At 38.3% G+C, this 13,290-nt stretch overlaps 1 protein-coding gene across 5 annotated transcripts in view; it reads left to right on the top strand.

Annotated features, from left to right (window-relative positions):
- Positions 1–13,290, top strand: part of ush (Zinc finger protein ush) — an 84,685-nt gene that overhangs the window by 22,039 nt on the left and 49,356 nt on the right. For 3 of the 5 annotated variants that reach the window (XR_011445668.1, XM_017166297.3, XM_070288609.1), the window contains exon 1: positions 1,171–1,315. The exons of the other annotated variants lie outside the window; for them this stretch is intronic. Coding sequence is in view for 2 of the 3 variants with exons in the window: in XM_017166297.3 (XP_017021786.1) it covers positions 1,273–1,315 (43 nt within the window). In the remaining variant the exon portion in view is untranslated. Of the gene's footprint in view, positions 1–1,170; positions 1,316–13,290 lie in introns of those variants that run through there. 5 annotated transcript variants of the gene reach the window in all.

Consider the following 13,290-nt stretch of genomic DNA (forward strand, 5'->3'; position numbering starts at 1 on the left):
AACAGAGTAAAAACAAAATGGTAACGGTGAGAGCGAGTGAGCTCCAATAAGAGCGTGCTCTCTCTGTAGGGTTCTCTTTCCAATTAAGCTTTTCGTTTTCTGGACATTTTGGCGCTCTCTCTCTCTCTCTTTGGCTGTAACGTTGGTTTCGGTTTCGCTTTCCGTTACTGTTATGTTTCACTTCCGCTGCGTTTCGATCGCATTCATAAATGAGAGCTTAAGAATTATCAAAATGCTAATTATAAGTCTGTTAAGGCAGTTTACAAAAGTGAGTCAGAATATTCATCACAGCTAATCAGAATGCAAAGCAAATTGGAAGGGACCAATAAGTTCGTTTCCATAAACTCGCCCAGTGATATTTATGAAAATTATTAGTTTTGTATTGTATAAACATAAAAATAATTTAATATTCTCTCGTTATTTTATACGATGAGTTTTAAATTAATGAATCGGCAAGTCCCACAAATTCTGGCGCATATTCCAATTAGCAGTGAGAGAGCGGCTCTCCATTTAACAGAGTTCTCTGTTGGCCAGAGCGCAGCTCTCTGCAAACCTCCCTCTGGCGAATGGTATATAAGAAATGAGACGCTAAGAAAACCGTTTCAAAATTTTTTATTCGCGGCACAGGTACACGACGGAATAAACTTGAAATTTCGCCGGAAAAAACGTAATTTTTGTTTAAAAAATTCGCCACGAATGAACGGATTTGTGAAAAAATCGTAGGAAAATATCAAAGTATGGATTTGGAAACGGTGTTCTGGTAGAGTTCAAGTGGATTTTTACATAGATTCCGTTAAATTGATTTGTCATTATATATTTAATAATGATATGCTAACATAATAAATAAACCAAAACCAACTCTGATCAGACATCAAAGTGATTAATCGTCCATCGACAGCTGCATTCCAATTGGAAATATAATTCCACGTTTCATTGCCAACGTTCCACGATCGCGCGCGCCCTCCCGCGTTTTTTAACGCGCCGATCGTTAAAAATTCATTAAGGCTTGTTAATCGCCGCAAATAAAAAAAAAAAAAAAGAATTACAAATAATACAAATAATAATCGCAATCTATTTATTGATACTCGCAAAGTGCGACCGTGTGTGTGAAAGTGAGTGATTGTGTATCGCCGTATCAGTATCTGCATCCGCAACCGCATCCGCCGGGTAAATGTCCGCGAAAAGGGTAAAGCATTTGGATCAGCTGCAGATTTGATGCCGTGACGTAGCTGTCAGGAAAACGTCATCGATTTCCCGCCGCTTGGACTCGCGATGTCACGACGCAAACAGTCCAATCCCAAGCCGTTGAATAAAGGTGAGTTTTTCTTAGATTTTTTTTAATTTACTACTTTTGAAAAATATCTTATATATGGGGGTTTTTATTGCTTAAAATATTCATATTTTTTATACAGAAAATAATATTGTTCATAACAAGGAATCTGGATGTCAAAAATATTTAAAATTAATTCTCGAAAATTGATTTTTAAAATTGATTTCGTGAGTTAATTGGTTTCTTTAGTTTCCCTGTGAAATATACACCTTCACTTCGCTTTCCACGATCGCTTTTCCCACCTGGCGACCCCCCTCGAAGCCAGCTGACCCATTCGAAAATTCGCTCGCTTGGTCAGCAGCTCTCGTTTTTTCGTACAGCATAACATGTGAACGAACACACAGCAAACACAGAAAACAAAGCAAGGGGAACGGCGAGAGAAGGGGAAGACAGCTGATAAACTATGCCAAGACAAAAAGCAGGCAAAATAATAATAATAAAAAAATACAAACCAAGAAACAAGTGAGAACGATAAAGTCAAAGTTTTTTGCGACTATCGGAATACCCGATATTAAAATGATTTATACGACTTTTGATTATGTACGAACTTTTCAAGAAAAGATCTTTGTCAGACGGGAAATTGCGGTGAAGATAAAGAAAATAACTTAAAAAAAGACATTAATATACATATCTTGGGTTTCAGGTTGTAATTATTCTTTAATAGCAAATATTTTTTTGTTCTTTTGGTAGGTTCTGTTTTATATTAAACTACAATAAACTTGTACCCAAAAAGCTTTAGATTTTGGGTTAAACTCATCAAATCAAGACTTGTATACTTCAAGAATTTTGGATTTATAAGTGGTATTATGTCTGGGAACCCCTATATCTTGCTGGTCTTATTAGTAAATACTCTTAAACTGAGAATACTTATATAGAAATATATGTACATACCAAAAAAGCAACCAAGAACTGGAAGATATTCAAAGTTTTAAAAATATTTTCCATGTGGCTCTAAGACAATTAAGCCTTATATACTCCACAACCTTGGATTTATCAAGGGTATTATATATTACGACAAAAATTGTCAACTTTTTTTTTTCGTTGCTCATTTAAATGAAATTTCTTTGTCGTCGCCACGTTATCGATATCGATACCTGTTGTACGTGCTGCAGGTGACACACCTTGTACATAAATATTGCCAGCTAAAGAGAGAGAGAGAGCGTGAAGAGTATTAACTAATTACATTTCGTTGTATACCCATTTGATATATTTATGGCCCCGGACCATTTGACACCCAATGAATGCATATATTTCGGAATCGGAATCGATAAAACGTGCCGGACCTGCGACACTGGACACCGCACCTCAGCTCAGTTCGGCTCACCTCTGGTTCACCCCGGTTGCCATTCCCCCATCCGTTTTCCGCCTTATCCATTTTGCCATTTTGGACTCCTTATCGCTGTCCGCTGTGCTTCTGCTCCGAGCACGTTTCTCGGCTGGCTGACTCTCTGGCCCCACCCAGCCCACCGGCCACCCATCATCCATCGAGCTCCCAAACGAGCTCTGACCCAACAACGAGTGATATCAGCTCCAAAGTCATTACACAGCAAGCTGAAAAGGCGCAGGATCGATAAACTTAAGCTAAAGCCTATGATAAAACTCTAATGGAGCAATCAGTGGGGAAAATAATAATAATAAGATGCATAACGCCATACAAATTTCATTGCTAATAGTTTGTCTTTGATCATTCCTTAGTAGTAAAACCCAAACACAATCTACTTAAAACTCTATTTATATTCGAAAACAAGTTCAAAAAATCCATTAAGCTGAAAAACTTTTAACTATTTAATAGGGTAACCGTTGAAATGGATAACGAAGAACTTCTCCATTTGCGTAAAACGATAATTTAGGGCAGTTTTGTTTTTTATCTCTGCAGCTGTTTGTTGTTCATTGTTCGTTGTTGTTGTTGTTGTGGCACCTGCACTATCATTGGGTAGAGCCACCTAACCACCCCCTAAAGGCCACCATACTCCTCTTAACATTTTGTGCTTTGCATATTTATCTCTTGCCTCACTTTCTGTCCGTGTCCCTGTTGTTTTCTATCGCGTTTTTAAGGGGGGTTTTAAGGTTGTTGAGGAGGCGAGAAAAAAAAACTGAAAAGCGCAACTCGATAAACTTTTATCACAATTGCAGCAACAGCAGCAGCAGCAGCAGTGGCTTTTGTTATTGTTGTTTGCCTTTTTACATAAGCTTCAATAACTGACATTTGTATATCGGCAAAAGTGTAGGAATCGTGATGACAACGCCCTCGGCCTCGCTATCGATTACACCCTTCAAAAGGGTTTGATTTATTTGGAATTGATCTGAATGGTACTTAAAGCTGTTGAGCAAATAGAAAAGCTTTAGTTTTCAGGTGTATTTTAGGTATTATTTAAACCCCAATTCCTAACTGAATGTTTTTTCTTCGATTAACTCTTGTTCCTAATTAATTCGATAAATTTCGATTAATTCGATTATTTTTAAATGGTTATAATTTTAGGGTATTTGAGTTTCAACTGCATTTTGATCACCTGCCGCCCTTGATTCGTATCTCTACACCTTTTAGAGCTCAGAGAGACCTGAGGGAATGTGCAGTTGCAGACTCGCATAGATAAATTCTGTTATTTGTTGTGGTTGCTTTTCGGTTGTTTGTGTTGTTGTTGTTGTTGTTTTTTATAAATTTTAATTACGCTTATCACTAATTTTATATTAATGGCCAGCTGTTGGTTGTCGTTTATCGGTTGCTGGTTGGTTGTTCGCTTGTCAGTTGGCAGCCACAAAAGACACAACAACGGCCCAGGCAGAGCAGCATCGACATCGACATCGACAGTCATCCCCAAATGCGGGTGACAATTTTAGACCAAAAACTCGACTCAAGTTTGAGTTTTACAGTCATATGGGAGACACTGAAAGAAAATATATATAAAGAGAACAGCTGAAAAAGACTCTTCTCGTTGGCTACAGAATAAAACTTGTAAGCTGTTATTGCTGCTTTGCTTATGCATTGCAGGCAAAGCAGTCTGAAAAAGCTTAAACCGCAAGAGATGAGCGAGATTGAGGGGTATTTGTGAACTATTATTCAAGAGAAACCCCCTTGTGAGCTCTGTTTTCTTTTTCATCAATCATTCTTTAATTTATTAAACCTTAACAATAATTTTTTTCTGTGTAATGTTGGCTCTATTCTGCTGCTCAGTCTGGCTCCGCCGGGGCGGTCTCCGGTTGCGTATCTGAAATCGGCGCGGGTACGTGTCAAGCGGTTCGCTTCGCTTTCCATAGCAAAAAGGGGGGCGCTTCAAAAAGGGGGTCTAAGAGCCGATAAGAGCAGCTAGCAGCTAACTACGTACTGCAAAATGCAAACTGCAAATGCCGTTTTTTGCAGTTGCAGTTGCGATAAAAAAAAAGTCAGGGCTCAGGTTGCAGCACCCCATGCCGCTGCCCCTGTCCCTGTGTCCATTTCAATTGGCAAAGATAATCGCCGGGGCTCTCGGCTCCATTTTGACATTGTATTTTAATAATTGCGATAAGCTCTGTGTGTCTCTGTTTCTGTTGATTTGCTGGAAATCGGACCAGGAAATATCAGCAGATAAAAGCACCAACAGTTGCACACAACAACACACCAACAAATACGAAAAAAAAACACCAACACACACCAACAAGCATAACAAATTACAAAAAGGTTGTTTTTTTACATTGTTGCCTTATTTTTTTTTTTTTGTATTGTTTTTATTGTTATTATCGTTGTTTTTGGCCAGCGCACACATTTGCATATCAAGTATGAAGGCAAGTCGATAAGGGGCAGTAACTGGATGATCTGGAAGTGGAAGTTAGTCATAAAATATATATATATTTAAAAATATAGATATTGCAGTTTTTAGCATTGTTTTTTGTGTTGTTTTCTTATCACAAGTAAGAGAGAGAGGGGAAATCGAAACAAATAAGTGAATAATCAATGGATAGGAAGGGCACTGGAAATAACTCTGATAAGTCTTAAATGCGTTTTGAGAGAGGGAGATCTAGACTTTCCTAAAATATTGAAGCTTATTTCATGAAGTGTGTATTTTTTTTATATTATTCATTTTATCGTGTTTCATTAATAATAAAACGTAACCTTATATGGAATACATAAATTACTTGATGACGTGCCTGGCTGAGTCATGGGCCAGAAATTAAAATCATTTCCTCTGATAAGTTTTTTATTTCCGTAAAAACAAAGGAGTCAGCAAAATTAGCTTTTGAATAAAGTCGAGTAATGAACCAAAATGTTATAAATAAAATATTTTACCATTTCAGAACCTATTGAACCTTAAACCTTGTAATTCCCAAGTACAACCTTGGTAAATCTTTAGTATTTCCGATTAATGAGGATTAATTTCATTAGTTTATAATTGTGTTTACACTTTAAAGATATTTTAAGAAATGTCTTGACTGATTTTTTCTTTAGATTTCTATCTTATTTCTCATTTATCATTCGTTGCCACCGGATAAGAAAGGCATTTAATAAAGATCTTGATTAGCATTTCCTACAGTTGACTAATCACTAGACCGATAGTGACACCACAATTCTACCCCATGATTTTCCCCCCCACATCCTGTATCCACTCTGGCTGGGTTTTTATTTTAGTTTTAATCGCAAAATGCAATCGACAGAAAAATAAATAAAAATAAAAAAAAAAACTTTGAAATTTGATGACCGGCCGGCGATAATGGTTTGTAGTCATTTTCCGAACATTCATTCCCTTTTCGTACAAAAATAAAGCTAAAAAAAAGCTTAAAACAGCTGTCGGTTGTTGCTCTTTTTATTTATTTTTTTTGCAATTTTTACCCTGTTGTTTTTGCTGTTGCTGTGACGGTTGATGGCTGGCTGGCTGGTTGGTTGTTGTATGATTTGTACAATGCTCCAGGGGTCTCTCGCTGGTCCGCTTGCCTTTTTATCAGCTGATCTGATGGCAAGATTGTCGCGCTTTGCTTCAAAAAATGAGAGAATGAAACAACAACAACAACAACAAGAGCAGCAGCAACGATAAAATTGTAGCAACAACAATTGTTGCTGTCGCTGTGTGTTTTTCGTTTATAACAATTTGAAGAGAGATTTTCAGCTAAAGATAAAAACATGTCGAATGTGATGTGGTTTTGTCGGTCGCAGATACAGATCCCTAGCTAGCCTTCACGTGAGGATACATCCCCTCCTATCGAAATTATCAAAAAATTACGAATATGGGAAAATATATATTTCTTATGGAAAATTTTGAAAAGCTTAATATAAAACATAGAATATAAAAATATAAACTTTATTTAAAAAGAGAAAATCAGCGGTGAATGTCATATATGATATATCGATTTAAAACGCTCTTTAATCAAACAAGTTATGGTTTTTTCTATATTACAATAAAGTATCGTTATATCGAGATTATTTTCCACACCCAGCCCAAGTATCTCATATATATGTAGCTGGTTTTATATCTGAATGATCGATCTCTAACGTTAAGTCGCGGATTTCCCTTCTAGCAAATGGCGCGATATTTGTCAGTTAATTAATTTCCATTCGTCGTCGTCGTCTTTTGCATCAGATATTAGTTTCATTTCGATACCGAATCGGATCATATTAAATCGAATCGTTGGGGGATCGCACATAGCAAGGGTGACCCTGCAGAGGCATTCCCCCGGGAACCAATGAATTCACTCTGTCTCCGGGGGTATTGATAGCGAACACATTGGCCTAGCAGCGTAAGCGCCATAAATCTCTGTCAACGCCCCGAAACCTCCTCCAAATCTGACTGATAGCCGTTGGCCGATGGCTATCGCTGCCAAAAAAAAAAAAAATAAAATAAAATAGAAGTGATTTCTATATTCAGTAGAGCCGACGGGAAGTTCCAAAGGCAAACGGAAAACGCAAAGTATGTCTTTATCAGCAGGGCGACCCACTAACCGACCGACTGATCGCCCTATAGTGTCCACCGATCAAACGATAGACTTGGGGTATAAACAATGAAGAAGACTGGAAGGTATGATTAGACCAGCTTTATAAATAATTGTGAGGAAAGAAGAGGTGTAGCATTGTGATTTTGTAATTTTGATATATATTTTGAACAGGGATTTTAGATTTGCTTTAATTTTAACGTTATTTTCGATATGTGATATTGTGTGCAATGTTTTGTCAATGGATATACATCGCTGGTTAGGATCTTGGGGATCAAATAGCTTATTCATTTCTCTGTCTGTATAATGAGTTTTAAATTCGATTTACCTTTTATCAGTTACCTAAATCTAGACAAAAACAATATAGCCTTTACATACCACTTTCAAAGAGAGAGAGAAAGAAAGAGACATTCTGTGATATCGGGGCGACAAATCTCAGTTGAAATTTCGACACCTTATCTGTGTGCGTTCATCTGGCGGGTTTCCAATTTCGAGTGCTCCCAAACAACAAAAAATGCTGTGTGATGTGTGATGTTCTTGTGCGTTGTGTCAACGATAATGGTTAATCGTTATCGTTATCGCTACGCTCAGCAAGACGAATGCGCGCCGTCTAGTGTTTTGGCTTCTTTGATTTCTACTTGAGATTGAGATTTCCTTCCACGACGCGACGTTGATTTTCAATTTCGAAAAGGGGGGAACCGTGGGTTCCCAGATAACCATCTGGCTCATCATACAGCCACTCCTCCGTCTTCCTCCTGCCCGGACTTCCACCCACTTAATTAGTTTCGATTCTGGCTCTGAAATTCCCTCTTTTTTTTATCAATCTTTGGAAGCCGCACAGCGACGGCCTTATCTCCGAAATAAAGTTCATGCCGAGGTCCTGTTATCTATTCCCAGCGATCAGAGCGTTCAGCATTCGTTTAATTGACCAACCAAGAACTGACCCAGCCATCCATCCATCCATCGATCCTCTGCTTCTCTACCATACAGCTGCTCCTCCTCCTTCTCCTCCTTCACCTCGTGTGCATTCGTTTCTCCAGTGCCTTGCCGTTGTCGCTTCCATCTGCAATCTCTGATTAAGTCCGGGCTTGGCCTGCCCAGGGGCATTAGACCGCAAATCATCGCCACATATACACCATATATATATAGTATAATGCTGCATATATAGTATGTTCACTGTACAGTACGTGGAGGAGCACTCTGACTCTGTCTTGACGATTATCTGCTGGTGGCCATTGCCAGCAGTCAAAGTGCAGACCTTGAAAATTATTAAGCCAGCCAGAGATTTGATTCCAGATTGGTAGAAGATGAAGCTTACAGCCGAAAAAGTGATTAGTTAATTCTGATTACTAGCTCTGAAAGCTCAGAGATTTCTGTTCTGGGTTTTTGTTTTTATTTTATTATCTAAGGGTTTTTCTTATTAACTTTATAAATAATATAAACAAAGCCTCTCAATCTTAATTCTTAAACCCCAAATATACCTCATGCCTTGCCATAGCCCAAGTTATCTTAATTATATCTCAGTATCTGCTTTGCTCAGCTCTTGATTCACTTCTTGGAACTCCTCTAGAGTTTAGGTTTTTGCTTATTTCCTCAAGCCCCTCATCAATCAATTATTAATTACAAAGTGTACAGCTGAGTCGTATCTAGCTCCATAGCTCCCCCCTCTCCACCGTCTGCTTGATAAATTGATTAAGTTTACATGTCCGCCCGGGGGCAAAAGGGAGATAGCTGAGAGGCAGGAGACAAGAGGTGACATCGAAATCGAAAGCAGCGGAATCGTATCGAAATATCGGGACACGCACACACAATGGCACGGGGGAAAAAATTTCAAAATGAAAATTTAAGTGCTGCGATTAATTTGGCTTATCAGGAGGAGGAGGAGGAGGAGGAGGAGTAGGAGCAGCACAAACACAAATACAAACGGAAAGCAGAAAGCCCGAAACAAGTGCAATTAAAAGATTTTTAAGCAAACATTTGTCATTAGAGATAAGCCTACCTCTGGGATGGGTAAGGGGCAACTCGAGATTGGTAATGGATGGATGGAGGGAACGACACAACCTACGCATAAACCAAAATTAGGATGTCTCAATACGAATTGAAGAAGTTGTGGTTGGGTTTCGAAAGCAAACTAATTACGCGATAAATGACAAGGTTGCGAAGTTTACATCTTTAGCTACATTGATATGGAAAATGTACTAATATTTAAGGTTGTATTTTTTAAATATTTTAATCTTAAATCTCCAGCTAAGATAGTTAGTGTTACAAAGGCTTTAAATGCAAATTTATTTTATTAACAATTTTATTTAGGTTATTAAAAGTCTCTTGAAACAGTAATGTGATTGCAATACTTCAATTTTTGCACCCTGTAACTGGTCAAAGCTACCTACATTTACACCTGCTTCTGAATGACCACCACTTTTGCCTCACAATCCGCTTACTCCAGAGACACTCCCCCCTCGGGGGTATCTCCTGTTTACGCACGACAATCGACAAAAAGCCAACTGAATGCTACTGTCGATGCCATCTCGATGGAATCGAAATCGTTGGCCCAAACCAACAAGACAAGAGAGTCCAGACCAGACCTAGGACTGGCAACGTGCGGCAATCGATTAAAAATCCATAAAAATATATTTCTAGATTTTATTTGCTGATCGGAAATGCGGGGCACAAACGCACTCTGTCTATGTGTAATTAAGATTGAAGCAAAAGGGGAAGCGGAGCGCAAATGGAGGGCAATATATGAAATCTATTTATGCCATTAGCTTTGCGCCGATCCCACGCCGCGATAGCAGCCAGCGAGCATTTGGAGCTCCTTCATGTCGCTTCGGTGGCCATTTTGTACGTTTTATCTTTCGCTTGTCTTCGAGCCCAACCCAAAACTTCTTTTACCCAGTGACACTGAGAATTTAAACTTTAGATTTTAAATTCAAATTTAATTTATAAAGAAAATAAATATGGGAAATAAAAGGTAGAAAAGTACCAGGAAAGGCAGTTACTTGAGAAGGTCTAAAAAAAATTTAAAGAAAGTGAATATTTCAGATCTTCCTGAGGGGTTTCTTGATTTTTGTCAACGAAGGTGTCGTTTCCGACCCTATAAATCATATATATTCTTGATCAGCACACAAAGCGGAATCGATCTAGCAATGTTTTGCAGAAAAAATAAAAAAAAATTTTTTTTTTAGTTTTTGAGGTCTTAAAATTGTTAAAATTGTCAAAATAAATTGACAAAAATTTTGATTTTTTTAAATGTAAAATTTAGTAAGCAGTTTCGTTACCCTAGAAAAAACTAGCACAGAAAAGCTTTCCGAATTAAAATTGATGCTTTTTTGGCTAAGATATGCTTATTTTTATCAACAAAAATTACCATTTGAAACATATAAAAGTATTCATTTAAAGAAGGTGAATATTTCAGATCATCTTAAGGGATTTTAGGATATTACTAAGTGAAGGAGTCGTTTCCGACCCTATAAATCAAATATATACTTGATCAGCACAAAAAGCGGAGTCGATCTAGCCATGTTTAGCAGAAAATGAAAAAAAAAATTTTTTTTTAATTTTTGAGGTCTTAAGATTATTAAAATTGTCAACAAAAAAATTGGCAAAAATTTTGATTTCTTAAAATGTAAAATTTAGTAAGCAGATTTGTTTATCTGGGGAAAACTAGCACAGAAAAACTTTCCGAATTGAATTTGATGCTTTTTTGGCTTAGTTATGATCGATTTTTGATTGAAAGACAGATCCTATGGTAAACTGCAAGGGTATACAAATTTCAACTTCTCAAAGTTCCTCCTTTCTTGTTTCATATAATATCACTATATATTCTCAATTGGTTTTGACTGTCATCAAACTGAATTTATTAAATATGGTTAATAATTAAAGATCAGGTGGAGATCACAAGCTTTTTTTGTGTAACATTTACAGTCAATCATGAACATATTCATACAAAAAACAAAAATAGTTCAATGGTAGTTTCTTTTCTCCACTACGACCTTTTTTTCTTGCTGTGTATTTTTGGTAACTGCAAACAACAGTAAATCGAAATCAAAGATTAAAAACGAATCACTCATGTTACAGATTGAGAGAGGAGTCCCGAGCTTCAGAGGGTGGGGAGTATACCATATAATTCATTCGATTCTTATCACCGAGCCGAAAAATTCATTTGAGAGACTCTCGAGCAGAATCGCGTCATCATCAGTGCCCGAAATAAAAATCTCATTAGTTCGGTCGGGTTTCAGTTTTTTTCTTTTTTTCGCCTTCCCTCAATATCGCTGATGTGGATTTTTCTCGTTCAATCATCATGTGATTTTGGCGCCTTTGGAATGCATTGGAGTCGCCGTTCCGGACGATCTGGATTCCAATCCAAGCTTCAGGCCGAGAGCACTTTAAGCCTAATCACCTCGATGGCCCACAACTTGCATTTGTGCCCCGAGATGCAGATGCAGATGCAGTCGGGATGGGAGACATGAGACAGGAGACATTTGCCGCCGCCAGTCTTATCTAAATGCCAGCCTCACAGTCTCGTCTTCCATTATGATACCGCGATAGGGGGACACACGTGGACAGGGTTAGGAAAAGAAACAGGGACGGAGACAGGAACAGAGACAACTGCTGATATCGCAGAGAGCCCGCGCAAATATATATGTGTATATATCTCTTTGGAGCTATCGAATGCGTCGCCAATGTGGAGCCAAAGTGAGAGAGTCGGAAATCGAAGGCAGTTGGGCGGGAAAAAGGGAGCAAGGAAGAGTTATAATTGCTTATTGAGGAATTTAAGATGCTCTTTTGGGAGATTTTAGTATAATATTAATATAAATATTGTAGTCTAATAATATATATTTATATATTGTCCCCACAAATATGAATTTGTTATTGATACTTTCAGTCAAACCTTTGAATTTAATGTTTAAAATACAAAAACAGTTTTTATTTGAAATAAATATTTCCCTTAAAAGAATAATCATTTGCTATTCAACCATAATTAAACCTTATAATATTCATAAATTTATAAAACTCTTTGAACATTTAGCTAACCCACTATTACCCTTAGAGCCTTACTTATAATTTATTAAATGATATTTTACAATCACCGACTAAGCCACAACTTAAATGGACTTGGGGTTAGGGAACCACAGAAACAGAGAATCCAAGAACCCGAGAACTCAGCCTCTTCCGAGCAGCAAAAGTGTTGAGGAAGCATAATTTACATGGCAACAGGCGCCATTAGGAGCTCACCTGTGCCGCAGTCTCGAAGAGGTGTGCTTGGTATAGTAGCTCTAAAACTGGTCCAGAAACGGGTTTCCAGGTGCGTGGCGGCGGCAGAGAATACCTGTTGCAACCTTGCAACCTGCAACGGAGCTCCTCTGGGGCTTGGCGCTGATGGATGCGTGTTTGTTTACAGCTTTGCTGTTTGTTCAGTTTAGCGTAATTGCCGGCGGGGGTTAAGGCCTGCCGGGGGGTTAAATGAATGTTAACAACGTGTTCTGTCTGCCCATGCTCTCTCTCTCTTTCTCTTCTTTTTTAAGCATTTAAAACATTTTAATTATGGGACCGCAAAATGCGTGGCTGCTTATCCACCTGAGTCTGTGCCGTCTTCGGTGTGTCTCTCATTGAAAGGTGTCTCTCTCATTCCTGGGACTCCTCCACGCCCCTGGCTTTTCTTAAATGGCATTTAGATAAGGTCCTTTTGCCCTCCACCAACACCCCTCCCTTTACAATGTCTTGTGTCCATCGATTTATGAGAATGTTGATAGCGAGAAATCCTGCTCCCTCTTCTCGTGGCAAATCTTGCCCATCATTCTCGGTCTTTGCGGTCTTCTCCTGGCTCTGCTCTCTGCGGATGCTGTCATTGTGCGTCATTTATTGGGCAGCTGATAAGGGGAATCGTACCTCCCTACCTCTCTCCCTCTTGGTCCCCTTATCATTCCACGAAATATGAATTCGATTTGAAAAGAAATTAAGCAATGGTAAAGAAAATGAAATAAAGACATTTTGTCGCCGGCGACATTGAGCTTCCCCCTCAGTCCCCTTCCAACACTAATTGCTTTTTTCAGTTTTATGGGAAT

The sequence above is a fragment of the Drosophila kikkawai genome, chromosome 2L (genome assembly GCF_030179895.1).
Source record: "Drosophila kikkawai strain 14028-0561.14 chromosome 2L, DkikHiC1v2, whole genome shotgun sequence".
Lineage (NCBI taxonomy): Eukaryota > Metazoa > Arthropoda > Insecta > Diptera > Drosophilidae > Drosophila > Drosophila kikkawai.